General features: G+C 50.6%; 9 protein-coding genes across 9 annotated transcripts; 6 read left to right on the top strand and 3 right to left on the bottom strand.

Moving 5' to 3' along the window:
• Positions 1 to 65: 65 nt before the first annotated feature.
• N7481_003455 (putative autophagy ubiquitin-activating enzyme ApgG) lies at positions 66 to 2,533 on the bottom strand (the record flags this gene model as incomplete). The annotated part of the gene is made up of 7 exons (XM_057262674.1): positions 66 to 146; positions 222 to 584; positions 646 to 1,113; positions 1,193 to 1,337; positions 1,398 to 2,119; positions 2,176 to 2,284; positions 2,343 to 2,533. 7 exons carry the CDS (start codon positions 2,531 to 2,533, stop codon positions 66 to 68), a joined length of 2,079 nt encoding a protein of 692 aa, XP_057124335.1.
• A 263-nt stretch (positions 2,534 to 2,796) lies between these two features.
• Positions 2,797 to 4,245, top strand: N7481_003454 (deoxycytidine monophosphate deaminase; the record flags this gene model as incomplete). Its single annotated transcript, XM_057262673.1, has 7 exons — positions 2,797 to 2,818; positions 2,884 to 3,232; positions 3,309 to 3,670; positions 3,729 to 3,861; positions 3,929 to 4,016; positions 4,084 to 4,110; positions 4,204 to 4,245. 7 exons carry the CDS (start codon positions 2,797 to 2,799, stop codon positions 4,243 to 4,245), a joined length of 1,023 nt encoding a protein of 340 aa, XP_057124334.1.
• Positions 4,246 to 4,628: 383 nt separating this feature from the next.
• N7481_003453 (imidazoleglycerol-phosphate synthase) lies at positions 4,629 to 6,429 on the top strand (the record flags this gene model as incomplete). Its single annotated transcript, XM_057262672.1, has 4 exons — positions 4,629 to 4,751; positions 4,826 to 5,333; positions 5,383 to 6,266; positions 6,340 to 6,429. The coding sequence occupies 4 exons, from the start codon at positions 4,629 to 4,631 to the stop codon at positions 6,427 to 6,429; spliced, it is 1,605 nt and encodes a 534-aa protein (XP_057124333.1).
• A 1,068-nt stretch (positions 6,430 to 7,497) lies between these two features.
• Positions 7,498 to 9,570, top strand: N7481_003452 (cleavage polyadenylation factor subunit MPE1; the record flags this gene model as incomplete). The annotated part of the gene is made up of 4 exons (XM_057262671.1): positions 7,498 to 7,669; positions 7,742 to 8,039; positions 8,105 to 8,205; positions 8,273 to 9,570. The coding sequence occupies 4 exons, from the start codon at positions 7,498 to 7,500 to the stop codon at positions 9,568 to 9,570; spliced, it is 1,869 nt and encodes a 622-aa protein (XP_057124332.1).
• Positions 9,571 to 10,577: 1,007 nt separating this feature from the next.
• Positions 10,578 to 11,009, top strand: N7481_003451 (ornithine decarboxylase antizyme; the record flags this gene model as incomplete). Its single annotated transcript, XM_057262670.1, has 1 exon — positions 10,578 to 11,009. One exon carries the CDS (start codon positions 10,578 to 10,580, stop codon positions 11,007 to 11,009), a length of 432 nt encoding a protein of 143 aa, XP_057124331.1.
• Positions 11,010 to 11,358: 349 nt separating this feature from the next.
• On the top strand, positions 11,359 to 12,682 carry N7481_003450 (yippee/mis18 family protein; the record flags this gene model as incomplete). The annotated part of the gene is made up of 2 exons (XM_057262669.1): positions 11,359 to 11,404; positions 12,021 to 12,682. 2 exons carry the CDS (start codon positions 11,359 to 11,361, stop codon positions 12,680 to 12,682), a joined length of 708 nt encoding a protein of 235 aa, XP_057124330.1.
• Positions 12,683 to 13,082: 400 nt separating this feature from the next.
• Positions 13,083 to 14,487, bottom strand: N7481_003449 (SHNi-TPR domain-containing protein; the record flags this gene model as incomplete). Its single annotated transcript, XM_057262668.1, has 2 exons — positions 13,083 to 13,358; positions 13,432 to 14,487. 2 exons carry the CDS (start codon positions 14,485 to 14,487, stop codon positions 13,083 to 13,085), a joined length of 1,332 nt encoding a protein of 443 aa, XP_057124329.1.
• Positions 14,488 to 14,813: 326 nt separating this feature from the next.
• On the top strand, positions 14,814 to 17,150 carry N7481_003448 (DNA polymerase epsilon noncatalytic subunit; the record flags this gene model as incomplete). Its single annotated transcript, XM_057262667.1, has 1 exon — positions 14,814 to 17,150. The coding sequence occupies one exon, from the start codon at positions 14,814 to 14,816 to the stop codon at positions 17,148 to 17,150; it is 2,337 nt and encodes a 778-aa protein (XP_057124328.1).
• A 471-nt stretch (positions 17,151 to 17,621) lies between these two features.
• Positions 17,622 to 21,072, bottom strand: N7481_003447 (mediator of RNA polymerase II transcription subunit 14; the record flags this gene model as incomplete). Its single annotated transcript, XM_057262666.1, has 3 exons — positions 17,622 to 20,303; positions 20,379 to 20,666; positions 20,722 to 21,072. 3 exons carry the CDS (start codon positions 21,070 to 21,072, stop codon positions 17,622 to 17,624), a joined length of 3,321 nt encoding a protein of 1,106 aa, XP_057124327.1.
• Positions 21,073 to 21,565: the final 493 nt, after the last annotated feature.

Raw genomic sequence — 21,565 nt, 5'->3', positions numbered from 1 at the left:
AGCATAGCAATCCACATCCGATCTACAGCAACTTGACCCGCCCCGTTGCTCGTATTGAGACACTGCTAAAGAAGTTCGATTTCTTCATTCTCAGAGCCCTCATCCCAGTCGACATCGGCAAGTGCTGCTTCCGCCTTCTCGTGAACCTAGCTTTGGCGTTAGTGAAAGGATCTTGGAGACATGGTCTACCTCTACCAAGGGAAGTAAAAGGATTACTGTACCTCTTTGAGTCCACTCAGTTCCTCCACATACCCAGGCTCATTAAGGGCCCTGCGAACAAAGTCCCAACCTTCATCTTTGTACGCTTTCGTGACTCGATCCGAACACGCACTACAGCAGTTGTAACTCTTCCCCGTCACGGCGATATTCTCAAACGTTGCGAGAAAACCTCGGACCTGGTGTGGTACAAGTCCTAGAGGGTGATCTCCTCGATCTTCGTCCTTTTTCAGCGGGGCTGGTGCCGTGACTCCATCTGGGTGCTGGAGAACCGAAACGAGCAACTCGACCAAGAGTGCGGAGGCTATGGCTGCAACGCCTGGGCGGGTGACTGTGCATTGCTGATCGAGTGTTTGATCCTTGACAGACTGTTTTGTGTGGTTAGCTTAGCTTAGCGTTGCATCCGGAATTTTTATAAGCAAATCTTACGTTTGCTGGCGCCATAACATCGTTGCAAAAGTAGCATCCGAGTTCCGCGGGGCTGTCATCGGTTGCCGCCACACCGTGACGCATTACTACGAATGAATCAAACCCGAGTGCCGCATTCATCACAATTTTCCCGGCCGCTTTTCCCATAACCGTAGGAAGCCAGCGAGACTCGCGCGTATCCATGAGAAGGAAGATAGCATCGTGTTCATCTATGAGTGCTCGAAGTGTCTCGAAATCGGCACGAGTTGCATCTTCATCGATGATCGGATGACCTGCCATCGGCACCGAAAGTACGTGGCCGGCAGTTTCAACGCCAGGGTAGATCTCAGTGAGAGCTTCTGACGCTCGAGAAGCCTTTGGCGCACCGCCATCCAAGCAGTCTGTGAATTTGAAGAGTGGCTGCCGAACGGGATTGGAGAAAGAGACGTTGCCTTGATCCACGAATGTGATTTTTTTGACGCCCCAGCCCTAGAATTTCGTAGATCGTTAGAAAAAGGTTCAACTCCATAGATTTTTGTAGATCTTGAGGGGACCAGGCATAACATACTAATAGGTTCCGGGCAACGTAACTCCCAAGAGTCCCTGCGCCCAGCAGTAGACACTTGGTATGCTTGATCTTTTCTAGATTTAGCGTGGGACTTATTCGCCATTTCATTAGTTTGAGGTTAAGGTCGACTGATTGGTCTGCTAGTCTGAGAGAAAATCAGCAAGGGAATATTCCGTAAGAGTTACGTATATCAGGTGAAACGAACCTTGTAGGGTCCATATATTCCGCCAAGCTCACAGTCCTCCCGGATAACTTCCCAGCTGGATTGCGCTCCCAGCCAGTAATCTTTGGCAGTTGGCCCTGCTGCGGGTGCTCCTTGGTTGGTTCAGAACTGGATTGTAGCGAAAATACCATACTTCGACCTTCGTCACGCTTCGATTGGGTATCACGATATCGGAGAATTTGCACCTGGCTGAGGCCCCAGCGTTTTCTGACAAGGACCAGTAAGTTTCGCAGCATCCAGCCCGGAGCCTTTTCGTAATTTGAGGGGTCTGCAAAGCAAACATAGCGGTTTTCACGAGCAGCCCCGTTGAAGAAACCATTCTCGTATTCCGATAATGATGCTATCCGCCAGGTATTTTGGTCAGAGCTTTTCGAATCAGGCTTTTGTTTGCGGGCTAAGAAAAAGCCCCGTTGTCGGTCATCGACGCTGTAACTCCATGTTTGCACCGCTTCAACGAGAGAGTTACTTTCAGTTGAAGACAGATGCTCCCCTTGGAGGGTGCTTAAGTCCTCCTGGTTGGTGTTGGTGTCGGATTGCGAGCCGACTGATCGCGCGGGAATCCATGGCGGATCGGAATGGAGAGCAGGGAAAGCAAACCAATAAGAGAACCTGTACTTTTTCAAGTCTGCAAATGACAGGATGACAAAAGACGAAAGCAATGAAGGACAGGAATATATAGTACCATCATTGATGGCATCCCAGATCTATAGTAATACCATTAGTTAAAATCGACCAAGATAGTAAAACAGGCTCTCCCTACCGTCCTTCCAGCTTGGGTCAACATATGTGACTTGTCCATATTGCGATAATCTTCGATGGTATTCACGTTTTTGATCATACCTTCGGCGCGATGGTAACCGGCGGGTGCCCTATTGATCTAATCAGCGATGATGATCACCAGCTCAGGAAGGTCAGGTCTCAGCCTACTCATGGCAAGCAAGGGAATTTCCATGGATCTGGATCCGACAAGAAGCATTATCGGGGTCTGTAGAGCGGATTTCATAGAGACCAAGGACGGGACGAGCCGAGTCGTCCAGCTTGTCATGGTTGATCTTATGAGAAGCAAGCGTCGTATAAAACGGCAAGTCAATATCGGAGGCAAATGGGGCGTACTGCATCTTGCAGGAAAATCGCCTTGTGGCCTTTATTTCTTGAGTTGGTTTGGTACAACCGGTGGCTGTATGTATGTGTCCAGGGTATGTATGTAGATAAGAGTGAGAGGGGTGAAGTGGGGAAGTTGATGTAATCGGCGGCTGCGCGAACCAGCAAAGCGGGAGAGATCAGCCGCCGCCGACGCGTGATCGCCCTGCCCTGTGTCCACCCCACCAGATCTCTCTTCCTTCCCCCCCCTCCAAGGTCCTAGTTTCATACTGACGCAAGAATGCTTATCGGCTTGTGTGGAGGTCAGCAGAACAGTCACTTCGCCACATCTATCGCTTCGCCCGAACTAACAACCCTTCCCAAAAAGGCATCTGTGCCGGCAAGCATGCAATTGCCGAGTACCTTATTGAACATCAAGGCTTTCGCCTTTTAGAACTCGCCAGTCAGCCATCGCATCCTACTATCACCGATGAACCTGATGATAATTTACGACTCCAAGCCTCCCAAGCTGGCAAATCCGGTGCCACGCCGCCCCAACACATTTTCCAAACACCCGAATCCCTTCTCGATTTCGTGACCAAACACTGGCAAGAACGCTGGGTCACAACAGATATTGCGGATGGCGCAACCCTCGATCGCTTCATTCTGCGCCCATTCTTCCTGCTCGTGAGTGTGGACGCGCCTGTCAGCCTCCGCTGGAAGCGATTCTCGGACCGGTTCGTGGTCCCCGACCTCTATCTATACTTTGATTACCGCGGAGGAAGTTGAACATACTCACAAGGAATTATACAGATGCTGGCGAAGGCAACTAGACCCACCAGATCTTGAGAAGTTCGTTCTATGGAATGATCGTCACCTTTACGAGAAGGATATCGGGCGCGTCTACCTGACCGATCGAGCCCAAGTCCGCCTATTCAACTCCTCCTCATCACTCGAAGAACTCCACCAGTCTCTCCAAACGCTTGACCTTGGAGATGAGCAGCGACTCAGACCCAACTGGGATCAATACTTCATGCAGCTTGCATCTCTTGCGGCTCAGAGAAGTAACTGCATGAAGCGGCGTGTGGGATGTGTTCTTGTTCGAGAACGCCGGGTCATTAGCACTGGGTATAACGGGACCCCGAGGCATCTGACAAACTGCAATGAAGGCGGATGTATGTTCATTCTTATGGCGATGAAATCATTACCTGCGACTAATGAATTAACCCTTAGGCCCTCGTTGTAATCGTGGCGATGGTGGAGGAGTTGGTCTTTCCACGTGTCTATGTCTGCATGCCGAGGAGAACGCGCTTCTGGAAGCGGGCAGAGAGCGCATTCGAGAGGGCGCGATTCTTTACTGTGACACGTAAGTTAATCTAATCCATATCACTTTGGGTGGTGTTGGATCAATCACTCATGAGTCATGGTCATAGGTGTCCGTGCTTAACATGCACCGTCAAGATTGCCCAAGTGGGGATCTCCGAAGTGGTCTACGCCCAAGGTTACAACATGGATGAATTGGTACGAAACTACAAGAGTGAATATTTTGTATTTGGGGGTATCGTTATACTAACGTGGTTTAATTCAGAGCGCCGACATACTCAAGTCCGCAGGCGTACGTCTACGACAATTTACTCCAGTAAGCACTGTGTCCCAGCAATACATCTCATTGATGTGGATTTGACTCATCACTAATCAACAATCACAGCCGTCAAATGGACTGGTTTACCTTCAAGCATCAAGCGAATGATCCATCATTTAGATACAAAGCATCAGTACACTATTTCGGGAAAATAAAATAAAAGTGCATTGGACAGGGAACTATTCTTTCCCTCTCCTTCCATACCCCCATATCTTCTATCTATAAACAAGTCATTATAAAAACAGATGTCAGCAATTGACTGATAACATCCGTAACTACTCTGTGTGGTAGTTGGAGTAAATGTGGAGCTGTCGACCGCACCCCACCATCATCTGCCATTCTGCCCGGCAGAAAAGGGTGTGAGTCAGCGGGTGAATTTTGGAGGGGCTCCATCGCATTTAATCCTCTTCTAAGAACCGCAATTGGAACCGCTCACTTTTCTGCACATCTTTTGGAGTACTTGGTCTAGCAGGTTGAACGGTCCCTTCATCATGCCAACTGTTCACCTTCTCGACTACGTTGCGGGGAACATCCGCTCCCTGGTCAACGCGATCAACCAGGTTGGATATGAAGTGGAGTGGGTTAAGACCCCCGAGGATGTGAAGAATGCGGATGTGAGTGTGACGATATACTACAATTTGTGATCCATTCCCTAGCCTTGAATCCCAGCTGACCTTTCTGGTGGTAGAAATTGATCCTCCCCGGTGTCGGCCACTTCGGCCACTGTCTCTCCCAACTCGAAAAGGGCGGCTTCCTAGGCCCAATCAAACAGCACATCGACTCCGGTAAACCATTTATGGGTATCTGTGTTGGACTTCAGGCTCTATTCCAAGGTTCCGACGAAGATACTGCTGTCCCGGGACTGGGCGTCATTCCCATCCACATCAAACAATTCGACGACAAGACCAAAAGCGTGCCGCACATTGGATGGAACTCTGCGAAGAACCAGGGAGAATCATCGAAGGAACAGAGCTTCTTCGGCTTACGACCGGATAGCAAATACTACTATGTTCACTCCTACGCGGCCCCCTACACACCAGGTGTCTTGGAGAAGGACGGCTGGTCTGTCGCAACAGCGACCTACGGCGAGGAGGAATTCATCGGTGCAGTCAGCCGCGGAAATATCTTTGGCACACAATTTCACCCGGAGAAGAGTGGTGTTGCAGGATTACGGGCTCTTCGCGCTTTCTTGAACGGTGACCAGGTTACCCCCCCTCTCAAAAGAATTAGCTGCCGGCAAGGAAGATGGCCTGACTCGCCGAGTTATCGCCTGTCTTGACGTGCGGGCCAATGACAACGGCGACCTGGTCGTCACAAAGGGCGATCAATACGATGTGCGTGAAAAGAGCGGTGTTGATGCCGGGGGTCAGGTCCGAAACTTAGGAAAGCCTGTCGATATGGTCAAGAAGTACTACGAACAAGGCGCCGACGAAGTCACGATCCTAAACATTACTTCATTCCGCAACTGCCCGCTGGTCGATACGCCCATGCTTGAAATTCTGCGCCGGGCATCCGAAACGGTTTTCGTTCCCTTGACTATTGGTGGCGGTATCAAGGACACCGTCGATACTGACGGCACTCACGTTCCTGCGCTAGATGTGGCCACGATGTACTTCAAGTCTGGCGCGGACAAGGTCAGCATCGGCTCGGACGCCGTCTTCGCCGCGGAAGAATATTACGCAGCAGGCAAGAAACTGAGTGGCCTGACTGCCATCGAATCTATCTCAAACGCATACGGAAAGCAAGCTGTCGTGGTCAGTATTGATCCCAAGCGAGTCTACGTCGATAAACCCGAAGACACCCACCACCACACTCTGAAAACCGCGTACCCCAACGCAGCAGGTCAAAGCTACTGCTGGTACCAATGTACCGTCAAGGGCGGCCGAGAGACTCGCGACATGGATGTGCGCGAACTTGTGCAGGCCGTCGAGGCCATGGGCGCCGGTGAAATCTTGCTGAACTGCATCGATAAGGATGGCAGTAACAGCGGCTTTGATCTGGAATTGATTAATGATGTCAAGGCCTCTATCAAGATCCCTGTCATTGCCTCTAGTGGTGCAGGTCTGCCGGCTCATTTTGCCGAGGTCTTTAGCAAAACGACTACCGATGCCGCGTTGGGTGCGGGTATGGTAAGTAGATATAATCCAGGCCCCAATCTGCAAGGAAGTGAAATTGACAGATTGCTAACTTTTTGAATTATAGTTCCACCGAGGTGAATATACCGTCAGCCAAGTCAAAGATCACCTCCAGGAGGGAGGATTCCTCGTGCGTCAATTTGAGGCGACGATTTAAATCGGCAAGGTGATGGCGAGCTTGTAGAATCTTTCAACGTTATAGATATTATGAATGAATGGAACGTGATTTATAAACCAATATATATCAATTTGAATGATAGGTACTAGTAGTACTATGTATGCTGTGGCCACCCTAGGCGGTGAGTAACGCGACCATCAATACTAGTACGATGTCCATAAGTATATCTCTGATATATATGTACACCTGTAGCACTCTGAGCAGAAATTGCAACGATATTATAGACCGAACAGATTAGAACCATCCAAAGATAGTTACAGTGGCATGGAATATAATCGAGGCATCCAGTCTCGAATGATGACAAACCACCGGAAGCAGCTAAAATCTCGCCGAGTGGGTCAATCCACGTGACTCATTCACCACGCAAAGTGGCGACGGCGGCACTTCTCCTCCGACCAACCTCAACCTCAACCCTTCACCACCACCGCCCCCTCCCCTCCAAACATACTCGACATCGCATATCCAATTCCCCTTTCCTTCTCACCCGGCAGGCGAATTTACATCGTACTAAGCAGTATCCCTCGGCCTGGTTTCGGACCGATCTCGATTCTCTTTTGACAGTGTTCCCGACCGCGAGGGCGGACAACCGGTCTCACTTTGGGTAAAGGAGGTGGTTCTGCGAGTTACAAAGGAACTGGTTCACTCGCCGCGTCCTGTTTCAGTGTCAGCGACGGTTTCTTTCTTTCTTTTTCACTTTCGGCATTTGTATTTTCCATCTGTCTTGAATCATATGCAGTTTGAGCTCTCACTTTCCATCATTCAAGAGAGAGATATCCCAACAATCTACCATCCCCTCAAGAGATCCCTCAAGTGATAGGTCCCAGCGACTATCCAGGAATCAACTTACTGTGCTGCTCTTAATATCTTGCTCGTGCTTCGCTCCCCCCCCCTCTCTCCCCCACCTTTCAGGTGACCATCTTCTTTCCCTGCTTTCCTATCTTACTTGCTTTCTCGTCTGTACTACTGTGATTGTGTCGCGCTTTTCATCTTCGGTCTCCATCTTTCTCCAGGCCCAAAGTACTTGCTGCGCACACACAGCTCAATACAATGTCATCGTCTGTTCATTTCAAATTCAAGTCCCAAAAGGAGCCTTCCCGGGTCACCTTTGACGGTACTGGTATTTCTGTTTTCGAACTCAAGCGAGAGATTATCAGCCAAAGTAGATTGGGTGACGGATCTGATTTCGAACTATCTATCTACAACGAGGATACCGGAGAAGGTAGGCCGATGGGAATCCCCAATCCCCCGAGAACTTGACTTGTCCTCCCAGCAGCATTCTAACATAGAGTAGGGTACGACGATGATACGACAATCATTCCACGATCAACCTCGGTCATTGCCCGCCGGTTGCCTGCAGCTCGACCCGGCAAAGGCGGCGCCGCTCGATATGTCTCCGGGAAAATGCCTGTCAATGCCCGCAACGCCTCTCGAATCGAACCGTCCACCACTCGCGCTGCACCTGGAGGTGCTCGTGCAGTCAGCAATAACGTCTTGGAGCTGAACAATGCGCAAACGGAAGAAGAAAAGATCAATGCTCTCATGAACCTGCAGGCCAGTCAATGGAAGGAGCAACAGCAAGAGATGGCCAAGTAAGTATCTGCGTTTGTGTTTGCATATTCTGTCCAAGCCCAAAAACACTAACACCTCGATCCAGTGCAACCCCTGTTCCATTCGGCCGTGGCCGCGGCAAACCCGTCAATGTCCCCAATCACCCTCCCCCACCTGGCTACTTGTGCTATCGCTGCCGAGAGAAAGGTTTGTCCATCTACATCCAATGACCCTTTCATCCTCGACCGTAAACTAATCTCTTTGATAATCATAGGTCATTGGATCCAGGAGTGTCCGACCAACGACGATCCCAAATACGACGGAAAATACAGGGTCAAGCGATCCACCGGCATCCCGCGATCTCTCCAGCTTTTGGTAGACAAACCCGAATCCCTGGCGTCCGATGGATCTACCGATGATTCAAGAAACACAGGAGTCATGGTGAATGCCGATGGAGACTTCGTCATCGCGAAGCCGGATAAGGCAGCCTGGGAACTTTACCAGGAAAAGGCCAAGGCATCAGCGGCGGCCGCTGCTGAGGCCGCTGCCGCGGAGGAGAGCAAGGCCTTGCAAGCTAAAGGTCTGGAGTGCCCGATTGACAAGCGGATGTTTATAGAGCCAACAAAGACACCATGTTGTCAGAGGACCTATTGCAATGACTGTATCTCAAATGCCTTGATTGAAAGTGACTTTGTTTGCCCGGGATGTTCTACTGAGGGTGTCCTTCTTGATAACCTTATTCCTGATGAAGAGGCCGTTTCCAAAATCAAAACTTACGAAGCGGAGAAGGCCGAGGCTAAGAAAGAAAAGGAGAAGCAAGCTGCTGCTAGTCAGGAAGAGGCGCTAGTTAATGAGGCGGAAACTAAGGAGACTGCTACCGCTGCAAAGGAAAAACAATCTACTCCCCTTATTGAGACGGACGCTGCATCCGCATCTACACAGTCAAAGAAAAGGCCTGCTGAAAATGATCTCACTCCAGAGTCGGCAGATGCAAATGCGAACTCCGACACTGCGGCGAAGAAACCACGCAGTGACAACCCGCCCGACGCATCCAACGCCAGTGCCGATGGCAATGCCAAGGATAACCCAGCCGGAGCTGCAATTCCCCCCTTCAACGGGCAGCAATTACCATTCACTGGACCCGGCATGATGCCGCCATTTTCAGATTCCGGCTTCGGTAATGACGCGATGGGCTTCATGAACCCCATGGCCATGGCCAACGGCTTTCCCAATATGGGTCCTGGTGGATGGAATATGCCCAATATGCCCAATATGCCATTCAACCAACTTCAACCCGGCATGTTTGGCGATCAATCGAACGGGTTTCCCAACATGTTTAATGGCGATCCGTCCATGGGCATGGGATTTCCTCCCATGGGCCAAATGCCTCCGATGCCAAATGGCGGATTCCCGGGTCCAAACATGGGCAATTTCTCTAACCAGCAACGGACTTCGTTCGGTGGTCCTTACTCGCACCAAGAGGACTCGGCGTATTTCCGACAGCCGGTGAACCCTCAGCGTCATCAGGCGAGAAATCGCAGGGTGAGGCCGAGTGATTACCGAGAACTCTGATGTGAGCTGAGCCTAGAAATGCTAGTTCGGGTACGGGTAATGGTTTGGCGTTGGTTTGGATGCACCCCTGTACAGGCATCCATTTCTCATTTACTTTTTTTTTCTTTCTTTTAGAGCGGTGTGATTTTTCTTTCTTTCTTCATTTTCTTTTTCATTCTATTTCTGACCCCCTTTCACCTTTCCCCTGATATCTTCATCTTCATCTTCATCTGATTCTTATCGTGCCTCCACCAATCAGCGGTACGGAAGTTCCCATGCATTTCTAAAAACCATATGTATTTCTAACAGAGTTGCCCAATGAAGCATGATTCATTTTACGAACATAACTTAGTTACTTCAGATGCTCCCGAGAAGACCAAAAAAATCAAATTGCTCTTTATGTTGATCAGTACCGACTGTACTATGTAGTAGTATTCTGCATTTACCTACCATCTATAAAACCTACTTGTATACTGTGGAAGTACGCGCTTTGTCACATTACCAAACTCCGACCCTAGAATTTCTCAAAAATAGATAAACCGAAAAATTTAAAACCAAGACAATGCAATACTGCATCATAAAAGAACCTGGTAAGGAGCTGCCCAAGTGGCAATATCAACCCAATTGACTGGACCGCACGGACTCGATCAGGTGATGTTCCGTTCCCCCAGAGAAAATCCCCCCCCATCTTCAACTTTCCCCCCCCGTCTTTAATCAGTCATACCCTTATCCACCACCTCCAACTCAACCTTCACAATACTTTCTCCCAAGATCACGAGTCCAAATCAACTATGGCGAATTACATGAGTAATCATAGTAGTAGTCACTACAATCAAATGACCCGATTTCTCGACCAAGAATCCACAGCTCTCGCCAGCTGCTATTCCGTTGACTCGTCCACTTCCAAGGTTCACGGTTTCCACTACTGCACTACGCTGGGCGCCGGTACGTCTACGTCCCTATTATCTCCATTCCACTCCACTCCACTCCACTCCCACCTCCGCCATGGCCAGCCGTACTAACCCTGCATGCAACAGGAGCACAGTGGTGTCCCTGAGGTCCCCTCAGGGTCTAAAACCTCCATGAGAAGCCCTCTCCCCGAGCGTCCCGCCCCGAGTGCGGAACGCAGCTCCTGGCCCGGATACTACCGGTCCGAGTACAAGGGGGAGGCGATGCATACTATTCCGGAAGAGTGTGAGAGACTCTTCTGTGACACACTTTCTGCGACTTTCCTTGGTGAGGGGATCGGTGCGGAACAGGAGTCACTGGGAATGGGTGCGTTTCAGAACATTCAGCCAGAGTACAAGTTCGGACATGATCGAATCCAGAAGTGGGTGGAAGTTTGGGACTATGCTGGCGACGCAATCTATCGTGGCTTTGTGGCAGATATGAACGGCGAGCGAACTTTCTTCGTGTTCTTCGAGGATGGCGCTCTGGGCCACGGCCTTAAGTCTGGGTAAGAAAGAAGAATCTCCCACACTCCTGCACTCTTGCACCCCTGCAATTCGACTCACATGAGTCATCGTTCTACATCCCCCGCCGGTTCTTAGATCTTATACTAACATCAATCTCCCCAGATTAATCGCGCTCTTCGAACTCGCAGGGGTAGAAGCATTCGACTGCTCACAGATCGTCGCCTGCGTCAAACGTTCACAGCACACAAATGAAATGGAACTCGTTCGCAGTCTCAGGATGGTGTGGGTTCAATCTGACAACCCTTGAGCCGTGGTCAACGGCCGGCGATTCGGGTCCATTCCTTAGCCCGAAGTGGCTTTTCCTAGCGGCAGAAGTATAGCCGTTCGCGCAGCGATGAAGAGTGTTTTCGCTTTCGCTTTCGCTCGACCCTCGCGCGCCGGTGCGTCTTTCGCTTATTCAAAGCGCTGGCGATTATGACGCTTTGTTTTTCATGCGTTGTAGCTTCTGGAGTTCTTTATTTTATTTTATTTCTTTCTTTTATGCGATTTTCTTCTCTTTCTTTTTTAAATTGTTCTTGAAAGCCTCGATGATCAGCGACGACGGCCTTGGCCATTACATCGGCTATAATCAGCACTTTCCTATTCTCTTTATGTTTGCCGTATCCCAGAGATAGTCTATGGCATCATCATTTTTCAACCTGTGTTCTCACAATGAACTTTTTCTCAATTTCTCATATACTTTTCCTATAGACATAAGGTAGCCGATCATTGATCTTACCCACTTATAACTTGCCTTACCCCAACCCAAAGTGGGACTCTTTTATAGAAGCTCGGCGATAAGATAAGCGATCAGTAGATCCCGGGGCAGCCAAGGGAAGTATGACAACCGGGCGCATACCATCAGTCCATCCCTACTTTCAACTTCTCTCCATCAACCCCGCAACAATATACAATGTCGAAAGAAACGAACAAAAAAAGCCTATTCCCACGCTTTCTCCTCCCCTCTCAACCCCGAAACCAGTCTCCCCAGTCTCCCCAGTCTCCCCCACCCTTAAGCCCAAGCTCTCCAAGCTCAAGCTCCTCCCCCCAACCACACCGACAAATACCTAAACGGCCACGCCTCCTACCTCCGCTGCTCCGACTGCGCCGTACACCTCTGCCTGACCTCCCAAATAATCAGCAAAGGCTTCACAGGTCGACACGGACGCGCATACCTCGTATCAGGCGAGGTATCCAGCAGCGCGGCGCCGGCCGTATCAGTCAGTGCATCATCATCTGCAACAGCATCGCTACCCAATACACTCTTACAACAACCCGTTCCTCGCCAACTAGTCACAGGCGCACACACAGTCAGCGATGTCTGCTGTGCATTTTGCGGCAGTGTGCTAGGCTGGAAATACGTTGCTGCTGAGGAGGAGTCTCAGCGGTATAAAGTGGGAAAGTTCATTCTTGAGACTAAGAAGACTATGGCTACTTCTTGCTGGGAGTCCCCGCCGCCAGAGCCAGATGATCATCAAGTTCAAGTCGACGCCGATCTGCGAAGGGGAGAGCGGGAGGACCACCGGGGTGATGTGTGCGCGAAGGCAGAGGTCGAATTTGATAGCCAGGATGAAGATGAATGTGAGGACCTGTTCGCTGGTATATGGAGTTCTGGTTTGGCTAGTCGTCGCCGAAGTCGTAAGGTTGGGCGGAAACCTACGATGTTTGGAATTTCGTGAGGGTGTGCAAAGGAGCTCTCAAGGAGGGCTCGAGTGATGATCGATTACGAATTTGCGGCTTTCTTTCCTTTGGCATTTCTTTTATTTCCCTTTCACAATATGATACCCCCCCATGCCCTGTCGACTCGGACTCTGATAGCGATGTTCATGCCCTATTTCCATTCAATAATTAATATGCAATTAATCAGATACCATATACTACAGTTGCACATTTTGGAAAGACTGAAACCCTACTGGAGGCTTTTGATTCGTGAAGATCCATAAGCTGAAATGACTCTTTTATGAGCTTGATGATAAAAACAATAATGAAAATGGGTAAAAAAGTAAATATAACTTGATCCTAGAACGCCCGAGAAAACCAAAAACCACCATAAGACAATAGAGCATGAAAGCTTCAAGCTTATGCGTCATCCACCCGCGCGCGCTTGGAGTCTTCTTCCGTCTCAGCATCATCGACAGCCGGACGCTTCGATCCCTGTTGGGAGGGTTGGGCAGCAGCAGGTTTCCGACGAACCAGAGAGGAAAGATCTGTTGCACCCTTGCTTACAGCGTCCAGCTTTGCTTTCTGATCTGTCGGGGACTGGCCGACGATTTGGCCAAGGATACCCTTCAGCATGGCTTCGTTCCCTTGGTCTTCTTGCTCAAGTGAAACGGGAGATCGGTGGAGGTCAATCAGCTGCAGGATTTGTTAACATAAATGTATAAAATGGATCACGAATAATTCCCGAGGGTGGCGGGAGGGGACTCACTCTTTGCTCCATATCAGCGACAATTTCTTTGACATTCGCAATCTTCCGCTTCGCCGCAGTGACCTTGTCCTCTTCCATATCTGTGGCTGCTTCCAGCTCCTGCTCTTCCCGTCTCATACGGACCTTACAGCTCTCAATAGCACGCTCCATATGCGTCGCGGCTTCTTTGCGCATAGCCTCATCAATTGTCTTCGGTTGCTGCTCTTCCTCTTCATCACCTGGTTGTTGCGCAGAGGCAAACTCGAGCGCAAGAGACAATTTGTAATGGCATTCCGCGACGGAGGGATCCTCGAAGGGGACCAGGGCATTGCGGAGTTCAAGTGCAGTGCGTAGATCAGTCACCGCATCAGAGAATCGCTCGGCTTCCAAAGAAATTTCCGCTTGGAGGTCATATGTATCCGCGAGGCGTTCCTTGATGTGTTTTAGGTCTTCTGGCAAGTCGGTGGAGGTGGCTTTGCCTTTGCCTTTGCTAGTATCGTTTTCCTCTGCTTCTTCCAGTTTCTTGAGATAAAGGATGCGCGCCAGGTCTAGGACTTCAAAGGCATTGGCGAAATCATCATCATCTTCCTCCTCCTCTTCTCCTTGTTCTCCATCTTCCTCCTCCTCATCCGAGTCGACAAAATTATCATCACCAGAGAACTGGAAAAGCGGTTTCGATTGCGCCGGCTCGGACTTTGTTTTCTCATCCGCTGTATTGGCGCTGGGCTTGGACTTTGATATCGCGTCTTTGATCAATCCCTCGCCCTTGGGTGCTGGTTTGGCCGAGGAAGTATTCGCGCTCTTCGATTGGCCTTGAGCAGGCTCGCCAGCTGCCTTGGAACCGAGCACGTCACTGTTACTGACGGCGACATTATATAGCGATTTACCGTAAGAGTAGAGGAGATCGGCGTTCTCGGGTGACAATTCGCCATTGAGCGCGGCCTGGAGCTCGGTGGCTTGCGAGTAAAGCTCTGATGCGGCGTTGTGATCTTTGGAGGCATCTTTGGCGGCGGCGCGGGCGATCAGATCGTCCAGTTGGGCGCGCGTTGGTGCCTCGGGGGGTGGAGATGTAGTCATTGTGTGGAGAGAGAGGGAGAGGGGGTATGCTGGTGTAGATGTGGGTGAGTGTAAGAAGTGAAGCGAGTGAAGTGTCAGTGTGAGGGTACGTTTTACCCTGGAGTGAAGCTTATCGATAAGGCCCAACTTTCCACGCGAGCGCGTCACGCGTCTTCCTCGCCTTTTCCACTTCCAACCCCGATTGGATTTGGCGACTCTCCAGACTTTGTTGATCAACTTGATCACCTTTTGCTTTCGCCTTTAAATCAACCACTGGATTGATTGACTGAACTTTCCAAATATTCAATATCTCACCCCTCCACGCCACAGCGCGTCCTCTCGTCACGATGGATCCCACCTCCACCCCACGGCATACGGATCGCTTCAAGATGGGAAATACAGATCCAATCCCCTCGTCTTCGCCGGCATTTGGAACACCAGCACGTCCATTTCGATTGAATAAATCCAATGCGCCACCTACCAAGACATCTATTCTACCTATCCTACTCCCTCCTTCCACCCTCCGACCTGTCGCTTTCCGAACCTTCACTCGCAAGCACAACCTCACCATTTCCTCCTCGGCACTCCAGACATTGGCAGCATTCGTGGGAAAGAACTGTGGCTCCGGCTGGCGAGAAGAAGGCCTAGCCGAGAAAGTCCTGGACGAAGTTGCGAAAATATGGAAAAGAGCCGGAGGAGGAGTCATTGTCGAAGAAGGGAAAGGTGCCTCTCTCAAAGCGATCCTGCAAACTCTCGAAGGAAGTATGAGTGGTGGGCGAGTCGTCGCTGGCAAACAAAACAACTCCGCAGATAGAGCTGGAAATATCTCGAGTGTGGGTGCTGATGTTGGACGCATTGACTTGAACGATCATTCACAAGGAGGTTCATTTGCCTCGAGATCCGCCGATAATGAGGAAGATGAGTCCCAGCTATCAATTCACCCTCGGCACTGGTTAAAGGCGATCGACGCCTTTGACCTCCCCCGCCTAACCTACAACGTCGACAAGAAGTATTTCGAGACCCTCAAGTCAAAACCGACATTGTTTCCACCCCCGTCACACAAAACTGCCCTGTTCAGAGACAGGTATAACTTGGTCTATCAAAGATTGCTCCGCAATGAGTCTTTCCAAAGCTCGTTGGGGATCGCAGGCGTTCCTTCACTGCAGCGATCTTCCTCGAATCTCGCAACGGGACAATCATACAAATTAACGCCGATTGCAAACCTGCTCGGCCGAAGCGGTACATCCCATCTCCTCTTGGGACTCTTGACAACATCACCAACCGGTGATTTATCAATGGTAGACTTGACCGGAACCGTGTCTCTCGATCTGAGCCATGCAAGAATGATCCCGGAAGACGGAGCTTGGTTCGCACCGGGCATGATCGTGCTAGTTGATGGTATCTACGAAGAAGAAGAAATGATCAAGGGATCTGTCCTGGGCGGCAATACCGGCGTGGGCGGTTCCATCGGCGGCCATTTTGTCGGAGTATCTATCTGCGGCCCTCCATGCGAGAGAAGGGATATTTCCCTTGGAACCGGGAACCGCCAAGGTAGCGGAGAGCTCAGTTCAAGCGGCGGATTCGGCTGGGTTGACTTTCTCGGAATCGGCAGCGAGCGTGCCCAGGGTGCTCGTATGAGGAGAATTCAAGAAAAATGCCTCCAGGGCGAGCGGGAACAGGAATCTCAAATGGAGACCTCGGCAGCACCGCCGAGATTGAAAGTCGCTGTGATGAGCGAGGTCAATCTCGACAACATGAGAACTCTCGATGCCCTACGCAAAGTCTTCAGTTCCTACAATGACCTAGCCCTCCATGAACGTCCCCAATCTTTCGTCCTGATCGGCAACTTTGTGCAAACAGCCGTCATTAATGGAGGTGGACGAGCCGGGAGCATCGAATATAAGGAATACTTCGATTCCCTCGCCGTCGTGTTGTCCGACTTCCCTGCTTTACTCCAACACTCAACATTCGTCTTCGTCCCCGGCGACAATGACCCCTGGGCCGCTGCCTTCTCGGGAGGCGCAGCATCAACAATACCACGCCATCCAATCCCAGAACTATTCACATCTCGAATCAAACGCGCCTTCACAACCGCCAATGCAGAGCTAGATCGATCTCAGCAGAACTTAAGCCCCGCACCACCAGGCGAGGCCCTCTGGACCTCAAACCCAGCTCGTCTATCATGGTTCGGACCCGTCCACGACATTGCCATCTTCCGAGACGATATCTCCAGCCGCCTCCGACGAACCGCGATAAACACCAAGACAGACGAAGACGAACCCGAGCCCGACACTACCATGCACGAAGCCCTAGAAAACGACACAGTCTCCACCGAGCCCGAATCCGCACCCGCAAATGGCGGAAACAAACCCGACACCTCGTCCCCCGCCGCAAAAATGGCGCGGCGATTAGTCAAAACAGTCCTTGACCAAGGCACAATTGCCCCATTCCCACTGACCATGAGACCGGTTCTTTGGGACCACGCCTCAGCCATTCAACTGTACCCACTGCCGACAGCTCTGATCCTGGCTGATGCCGAGGCTAGTCCTTTCTGTATGACCTATGAGGGATGCCATGTCATGAATCCCGGACGATTGCTTCCTGAGGGTGCTGTGCCGACTGTTAGATGGATTGAGTATGATGTTTTGCGGAATCGGGGGAAGGTTAGAGAGGATCGATACTAAACATCCCTACACCGGCTGATACGATGCCCTATGCATGCAGAGTTCCGAGCTTGCTCTACTCTACTCTAGTATGTGCAATGTGCATGCGTGCATGTGCATGCGCGCTGATGTTGGCGGTTGGAAGGATATAAAATATAGATAATACCATTTGGAATGGAATGATGCTACGATAATCCACCTCTCTGTCTCTCTCTCCCTCTCCCTCTTTTCTTTTCTTTTCTTTTCTACTGAATAGTGTGAGATAGGTAGGTCCGTATAGTGAAATATGCATATAATTCGCAGTGGAAATTTCTAAGAATACAATCGTGAAGATGGGGAGAACATCCCACGGCAAGCGCCGAGTCAAGTTGCTCACCAGGATTAAGAAATCCTAAGATAAGATTTGGAAAAAAAAAGAAGAAACAATAGATTTAATTCCATCCCGCCACCTGGCAGTAAATATGGAAAAAAAAATCAAGCAACGCTACTCCACTAGTCGATTGTGATGATATCGGCATTTCCTGGAGCGCCACTATTCTGCTGCTGCTGCTGCGGTGGTGCCTGTGCTTGTAACTGTGGCTGGGCCATCAAGTTCAAGTTCAAGTTGAAGTTAGGCTTCGTTCTCTGTTTCGGGGCGGATGTCACTGGCGCTTGCACGGGCGCTGGCGCTGGCGGTTGTTGGGACTGTGTCACAGTGCCGGATTGTTGCACGTTTTCTTGTTTCGTGGGCTCGGGTATGGGCTCAGGAGCACAGGAGCTGAGACATTCATGTAACTTGGCAAGGAGATTTCCCACCTTTTCCGTGGAAGACAGAGCGCCATCACCTAGACCTTGCCAGCCATCACCCTTGGAATTGTAAACCTGTTCGCGCACCGAGGTAGAAATTTGGCTCTGGCCTTGACCCTGACCCTGACCTCGACCAACGCCTGTTTTGAAATCTTCCAGTAACCACACAGTACGCCCTTGCCTTGGCTGAGCAGATAATAGGAAACGCGCTTTCTGGGTATAGTGGATTAGGAAGACCGTTGGGCTTCGTACAATGACGTGTATAACACACGACGTTGGCTGGACCGGCTTGGTGATTTGTTCCAGGCTATGTAAAAGCGGGAATGTTTCCGCTATAGAGCCGAGGGTAGACTCGACGCCCGATTTGGAAAATCGATCATTCAAAGCCACAGTAAGTGATTCTTGAATACGACGATGGGGGCTGGGACTGTCGAAGTCTATCCTCAAGCCTAGGCGGAAGAGCGGGTTGAGGTTTGATAAAGCAGCTTTGACCTCAGTATAGGACGATGGCGGCGGCTCTGAAACATCGATACTGAGCCGGGCAGAGTGGGTTTGGGTTTCTCCATATTTGAACGCGATCTGTGATAGTGACAATGACCGAGGCTCCATTTTTCTCTGGAGGAGAGACTGGAGTATATAGATGACGCAGTCCAAACGTTGAAGACGTTCAAGAAGAGGAATAAGCACAGCTTGGCCAACAGGGACAAGCAAACGGATTGCAAAACCGGATCCATTGTCTTGTACGACGAGCGATTGATCTGCGCTAGAGATAAGAGGGAGGAGGGATCTGATGCAGAATCGGAAAGAACCGTAGGCAACCAAAATGGCCGAGTGAGTCTGGCGATCGATTCCTTTGAAAGAAAGGCGAACCGAATCTCGCAAGTAGGATCCTTTCTGCAACGCTGGAGGTAAGGCAAGTCGGAACACGGCTGGGATAGCGTTGGCCTTATAACTGAACACGAGGTCTGGAACTTCGAGCTTCGGCCCTAATCGCAGTTGTTTCAATGGTGGATGGAACAGCGCCCCTGGCAGGTCGGCCAAGCAACGGGCGTTGGCATAAATTGCCAAAATTCCTGACAAGCAATGGACGAGTTCTGAGCAAGTGGAATAGTCAAATTTTTGGGAGGGCATCAAGTTGTTGCTAATAGCATGGGCTTGTGCTGAGTCCTTCGTGAAATGCGACAGTGGCAAGGGACGCGTCGGGTCTGTTGGTCGGACAAGGATATGAACTAGCCACCACTTATCGCCATCCATGCTACTCGTCGCAGCAACGACCCAGCGGCGGTCCCATGACTGGTGACTGAAGAAGGCAGAGCGTAGGGTGTTTGGAGGGAAAAGACGGCTGACGTTGACTCCGATGCCTCTCTGGTTAATACTTTCAAGACCAAGCGGCTTGATGCCTAATTCGATCTGGTTCACTGCAGTGTGGCATCTCAGTCGAGTAACCCGTGAGAGCATTTCATCAATCGCGGACTTGTGCTGTCGCTCCAGGTCTGGTCGCTCCAGGGCACTGGATGGACCAGACAGGGTAATTGCTCCTGACAAAGGCTCAGCAGAAATTCTGAGATCCCGTGACGCTGTCAGTTGCATGTCAAGGTGGCAGTCGCTTGGCTCTGTTTTCGACAATTGAGCACGGAGTGATAATGTATGACTAGCGAAAAGTAGACTCTTCTTGAGGGTGTTGAAAGCGGTAGCGAGTAGATGTGAAGTGTGTAATGCGATAACGCTCCGTAGAACCTGCTCAAGCGAGAGCACGGTCGAGTCGAAACTGATGATATCGCTGTTGACCCTTTGGCCGTCCCGAACCCAGCGAAGACCGAGATATGGAACCTGGTTCTTGTTTCCATTGGCACCTTTCCGGGAGCCTCGCTGAACACCGATCTCTATCCAGCTTTTGGGGCCGGCCCTGGATGACCAATACTGAATGACCAATATCCGATGAAGCAACTCAATACGCAAAGAATCTGACCAAGCACCTCTTGCGAGATCCACAGCCTGTCGATGCAAGGTACTTAGTTTATTTGTGAGGACCAGGCCGTGGAGGAAGTCGAAGCATCCCGATAAGCCATCGTTGTGAAGAATCTCGTTGACTTTGGCATCAAGTTCGTTGAAGATTCGGCCTTTTGGAATTTTAGATGAAGGGGAGAAAAGGAATCGAATATCCACGAAGAAAAACTGTGAAGTATTCGTTTGCTCTGCAACGGCAAGATCAAGCTCGAATTCCCCAGGAACTGTGAATGTAACCCGGCCATCGTGGATTCGGTAATTGCGCAAGGCATGAGGTACTTCGTCGTACACCGCTAATCGCACACTGATGATGCGATTGATCTTGCGTAATTTTTTGAGTGTGGATTTGGCTGTCAATGGTTTTGGGGGCTTGTAGCCGAACTAAAATGCAGCGTATTAGGAAATGAAAAAAGACCTCCAAAGAATCAATATAACGGTAGACACAACTGAACTTACATCTGGTAGAGATCCAACCCGGCCCTTCGAGAGAATCTCTAGAGCCGTTTTCAGATCTGGGTTGGCGACTTGCGCTCGGACCAGATCTCGCTTCATTTCACCCACATATTGGACCGCTGAGATATATGATTGATGTCGCGTACGTATGAAGTTTTGAATATCAATAAGACGGCTGACTTCCGCAGCTTGTCGGCTCCACTGGGAGAGAACCAGAAGCTTGATGAACTCGGCCCTTTTGGCATACGCGAAATCAAGGATGCGTAACTTCTTGTGCACATTTTCCGAAGACTGATTGCCGGGGGGTTTTCCCATTTGTCAGCGCAGAGGATGGCTCATGAGGCACTTGGATTGCGGCCAACTCAGTGATTAACTCCGACAGATCGTTCCAACATTGCTGCACAGCTCGATTGATAAGGGTGCCGAACGGGAAGAACCCTTGCGTGATATGGGGTAAATCGAATGGTGTTGAGTCAATATCTCCGGCGTTACGGATGGGCATCTTCGATTGTTGGCTCAAAGCATCGAGTCCCCTTCCTGCGCCATTTACCAGGACCGGCCCGTTCGTAGCAGCAGGATGTTGGCCGGACTTCTCATGATTTCCATATGAGCCAGATACACCATTCACTGTCTCATTGGGAGCCGGCCTTTGCACAGATCCCTCGGTGTTGACATTGTCCATGATGACGCCGGGCATGTCTAAGGGAATCTCCTCGGCAGAGCGCGTTGATTAACCGGCGCCTTCCCTTCCTGGGCCTTCTGCGCGGCGCAGAACAAGCGATCTGATCGAGCCGCTTGCCTGGGATCGAAACAGACGACGCCGGGGGAAGGAAGGGAAGCTGGGTCTGAAGACTAGGCGAGAATGACGTTTCTCAACCCAGTGCCATGCGGTATCACTAGCCACCCCGCACAATGGCCCCGGGCATAATCAAGAGAACCGGGCGCAATATAGAAGCTCGTACTGGTATTCGGAACCGAAGAAATCTGGATCTGATGTGTGGAGAAAGGGCGTCTTCGAGTCAGGCCGTTCGGGGTTGCGCCTGTGATGGCGGTTACGTGATGCGTCTCAGGACCGACGGAAGAAAGCCTGCGAATAGGCAAAGGTTGTCGCAAGGAAAGTGGCTAGACGGACAAGCCCGGTGAGGGATCGAAGGGAAGTGAAATGAGGGAGAGTGAGTGGGATGTCAGAG

The sequence above is a fragment of the Penicillium waksmanii genome, assembly GCF_028829765.1.
Source record: "Penicillium waksmanii strain IBT 27052 chromosome Unknown utg000004l:1.0-5674109.0:1.0-5678898.0, whole genome shotgun sequence".
Lineage (NCBI taxonomy): Eukaryota > Fungi > Ascomycota > Eurotiomycetes > Eurotiales > Aspergillaceae > Penicillium > Penicillium waksmanii.
This window is presented reverse-complemented; position numbering and strand designations above follow the sequence as displayed.